The sequence below is a fragment of the Arachis hypogaea genome, chromosome 11 (genome assembly GCF_003086295.3).
Source record: "Arachis hypogaea cultivar Tifrunner chromosome 11, arahy.Tifrunner.gnm2.J5K5, whole genome shotgun sequence".
NCBI classification, from domain to species: Eukaryota; Viridiplantae; Streptophyta; class Magnoliopsida; order Fabales; family Fabaceae; genus Arachis; species Arachis hypogaea.
In genome coordinates this window covers 63276230-63280038 of record NC_092046.1, presented here as the reverse complement: position 1 = coordinate 63280038, position 3809 = coordinate 63276230, and the positions used below count along the sequence as shown (strand labels likewise).

The following is a 3809-nucleotide window of genomic DNA, read 5'->3' as shown; positions in this document are numbered from 1 at the left end:
AAACGTTATTACTATTATGGTGAGATATCGTACTTTATACCAATAATATGGAAAAGAATCTTCTCCAGTTTTTTTAACAATTGATAAAATACAGTGTAATTTATCTTTAATTTTATGAGTGGGACCAAAAATAAATAAGAGAGAGAGCAATGAATGGTTAGATTGAACACTGGATATCATCCAGTTTTTTTCTTACTGGAGAGGATCCACTCTCCAACAATATGAATTCGAGAGGGATAAAAAATTATTCTACAGTGGAGTTTGCGACCACTTTATTCCGTTGAAGATAGGATAATAATATGGTTTAATTACTCTATTGGTCCTTATAGTTTCATGAAATTTTCAATTAAGTCTCTATAGTTTTTTTTTTTTAATTGGATCCCTACACTAATTTTTTTTTTCAATTAAGTTTCTCTTAGTAGTAATTGACTTAATTTTATAGGGACCCAACTAAAAAAAAATAGTATAGGGACCTAAATAAAAGAAAAAAAAGTGTAGAGACCCAATTAAAAAAAAATTTTGGTGCAAGAACTCAATTAAAAGGAAAAAAAATATAGAGACCTAATTAAAAATTTGGCGAAACTATAGTACCTACAAAGTAATTAACCCTAATAATATTGCAAGCTTATAAACTTCCATTTGATATGTTATCATCAACGTATCATTATAATCTAACATGGAAATCATAAGAGAATTACACCATTATCAACTAATATAAAAATATTGAGAAAATCTAGGTACAAAAATTATATTAAATACTTTAACTAAATGTAGCAAAGTAGTGAAAAAGGAAGAAACGCACTTGCATTGTACTCCGTCTCCACCCCTCTCCATCTAATTCCCCTTCATGTTCTTTGATTTACAATCGGAAATTAGTCAATCTCTCTAGAAAGAATCAAAATCCATCTTTTAAATCAAAATATTATTAAATCAACCACCCTCCTGTCTTCCCAACTCCTTAATTGGCTGAAACAACGAAATCAAACAAGTTCTTTTGTGTCATAACATATTCCCAAACACCATTTCTCAACATATTGGTCCTCATCGTCATGGTCATCACCGTCATCTCCTAAATCTAATTCTTCGGATGACGTCATCAAGTCCTTGGCCCTTTGTGCTTGACCATCCCAATTGGTCCTGACCAAAACAAACAACATGGTGACCATACAAGAACCCTGCGCTGCCAACATACCCAACCACAACCCCTTAAAATCAAACCCTTGAAAGAAACCCAACCAAACCGCCACCGGCATTCCCACAACATAGAAACAAGCCAAGTTTATGTTCGCTCCCAACTTTGGTCTCGCTGTTCCCCTCAAAACCCCGCAAACCGTTGTTTGCGGACAGTTCCCAATCTCACACAACCCAATTATCGGTAACACCATCGTCGTCAACGCTATGATCTTTTCGTCTTCCGTGAACATCGAAGCCCAAACGTTCCTCACCGAAGCCGCAAATATCAAAGCAGAGAATCCGAGGACGAAACTGAAGCATAGTCCCAGTATTGCGGCCAGTTTCGCCCTATTGGGATTCTCTGCTCCTAACTCGGTTCCAACTCTTGTCGAGACGCCGAAGCTCAGCGAAGATGGGAAAATGTATATCAACGCAGTAGTTTGAATCAGAACCCCCATGGACGCAACGCTCGCGTGCGGATCCATAAGCAATCCGCAGAGCAAGATCATGATTTCGTACCACCACCATTCGAGGCAGACAGAAACGCAGCTCGGAATCGAGAGACTCAGGAGCTTCTTCCACCCGCTGAAGCACTTGGAGAGCGTGACACGTGTCCATGTTGTCCTGTGGTACCCTGAGACGACGGTGTAAATAATCAGAGAAATGACGAGGTTGAAGTTGGTCCAGACAGAGGCCAAGGCGATGCCTCTGATTCCGAGATGAAGAACTTGGAGGAAAAGATAGTTGATTGGCACGTGCAGGAGGATGGAGAATGCGGAGCAGCACGTGAGAGGGAGAGTAATGGACTGAGTGCGAAGGTAGATTCTGAGAGGGTGAAGGAGAGACTGCGCTACGAGATCAGGGAGAGAATAATAGATGAAGACTTGAGCCTCGTTTGCGATTTCTTGTTCTTGACCGAAAAAGACTAAGATGGTGCGCATGTTTAGCCACAAGAAGGAAATGAGAATGGAAGTTACGAGAAGGAGGAGAACAGTTCTGTGCATGGTGAGGGCGAGCAGTTTGTATTTCTTGGCGCCGAAGGCCTGGGCGCAGATGGGCTCCATGCCCATGGCGAGGCCCGAGAGGAGGGAGTAGGCGGTGATGTTGGCGAAGGCCATGGCAAGGGAGCCCGCGGCGAGGGGGAGCGGGCCCAGGCGGGCCAGGAAGAGCGTGGAGATGATGGAGCGGGAGTACAGCAAGAGGGAAGTTAGGATCATTGGGAGTGAAATGTCTGCTATGCATTTCGCCTCGTTGATGATTGAAAGCGACAGCAACGTCTGTTTTTGTTGGGGTTTGGGGATCAGTAGAGGTTTGGACATGTTGTGTTGTTTGTTGCTTGAGGGATTATCAGCAGATGCTAACAACTTCCACATGGTTGCTTTGACACACACTCACTGACTCACTTACTCTCTCAATTTATTTGCGCAGTTTTGATTTGAGCTTTTGTTTTGGTAGAGTGGTAACAACTTGGGTTTATAAGGGGGAGCCTTTTCCGGCAGTTAATGGGGGAAGAGAAGAGATGGGTAATGTGTGTACATATATACTGTCGGAGAGGGCATTCATTCACATTTTATATACCAGTGTTCTGTAGTGTATTAGATACTAAAACGTAATTATTTATTATCTTATTTATTTATTGAATATATATGTATTAATAATACCGTTAGTGAAATTAGTAATAATTAAAATATAGTATTGAGTTTAAACTTTAGCAATAATAAAATTATAATTTTTTAATAATTAATTTGGATAACTACAGATGATAGTTAACAAGGAAAAAGCAAAAATATTATTTCAATAATGCTTTTTTTTAGTATATATTTAAATAGATTTTAAAAAAATTTTTATATAGAATACAAATTTTAAACTTTATAAAAGTAAGACGTATGAGTCTTTATTTTAATTAAATAAATTATTTTTATTTGGATAAATAAATTCTAAAAAAAAGTGACGAATGAATCAATATATTTTAGTTTTATAAAATTTAAAAATTTTAACGTAATAAATTTTTTTATGAACAAAAATATTTGACGCAAAATTCTTTAGTACCTATTTGAGTGTGTATATATAGGTCAGATATATTTTTTTAAACAATATATGTCAGATATAAATTGTAACTGTCCAAATCAGATGTTAGAATAGTACTTTTGTAGAAAAATAATCGAATTAATTCTTGTTGGATGTATAGAAAATGTGCATATACAATTTAAAATAATATTTTATTACATAAAAATTAAAAAGGTTCATGGAATTTGGAAGTATTTATTGGAATTTGAATTAAACGTGAAAGATTAAGACGAGAACGCATTAATGCTAGATAGCGCCTTCTATATTTAGTTATTTACGGACTCATATGTTTAGGAAAAAAGATTTTTTCTTATTATTGATATTTCAAGCGTATTTAATGACCATGTTATGATGTATAATATGTATCACTATACTATATATAATTAGGCCTGCAAGGCCAAAGAACCATAATACAGAACTTGCACGTAACATAATTAGGACTAAGGAGAATGAAGTATGAAGAATGGAGAATGAAGAATTCAGCAATAGCAAGGTAACAAGAGCGAGCGCCGAGGCGTAACAATTTATAATTAGGACGAAATTGGATTTTTTTTTTTAACTAATAAGCT

The 3809-nt window shown here is 36.5% G+C and overlaps 1 protein-coding gene across 1 annotated transcript; it reads right to left on the bottom strand.

The window, feature by feature from the left end:
• Positions 1 to 380: 380 nt before the first annotated feature.
• LOC112722075 (protein DETOXIFICATION 49-like) lies at positions 381 to 2735 on the bottom strand. Its single transcript, XM_025773054.3, has one exon. The coding sequence runs from the start codon at positions 2544 to 2546 to the stop codon at positions 981 to 983; it is 1566 nt and encodes a 521-aa protein (XP_025628839.1). The 5' UTR covers positions 2547 to 2735; the 3' UTR covers positions 381 to 980.
• Between the last annotated feature and the right edge of the window lie 1074 nt (positions 2736 to 3809).

What these genes read in the sequence shown, in the direction of transcription:
- LOC112722075 (XM_025773054.3), bottom strand. Translation starts at nt 2,546, where the DNA reads ATGTGGAAGTTGTTAGCATCTGCTGATAATCCCTCAAGCAACAAACAA.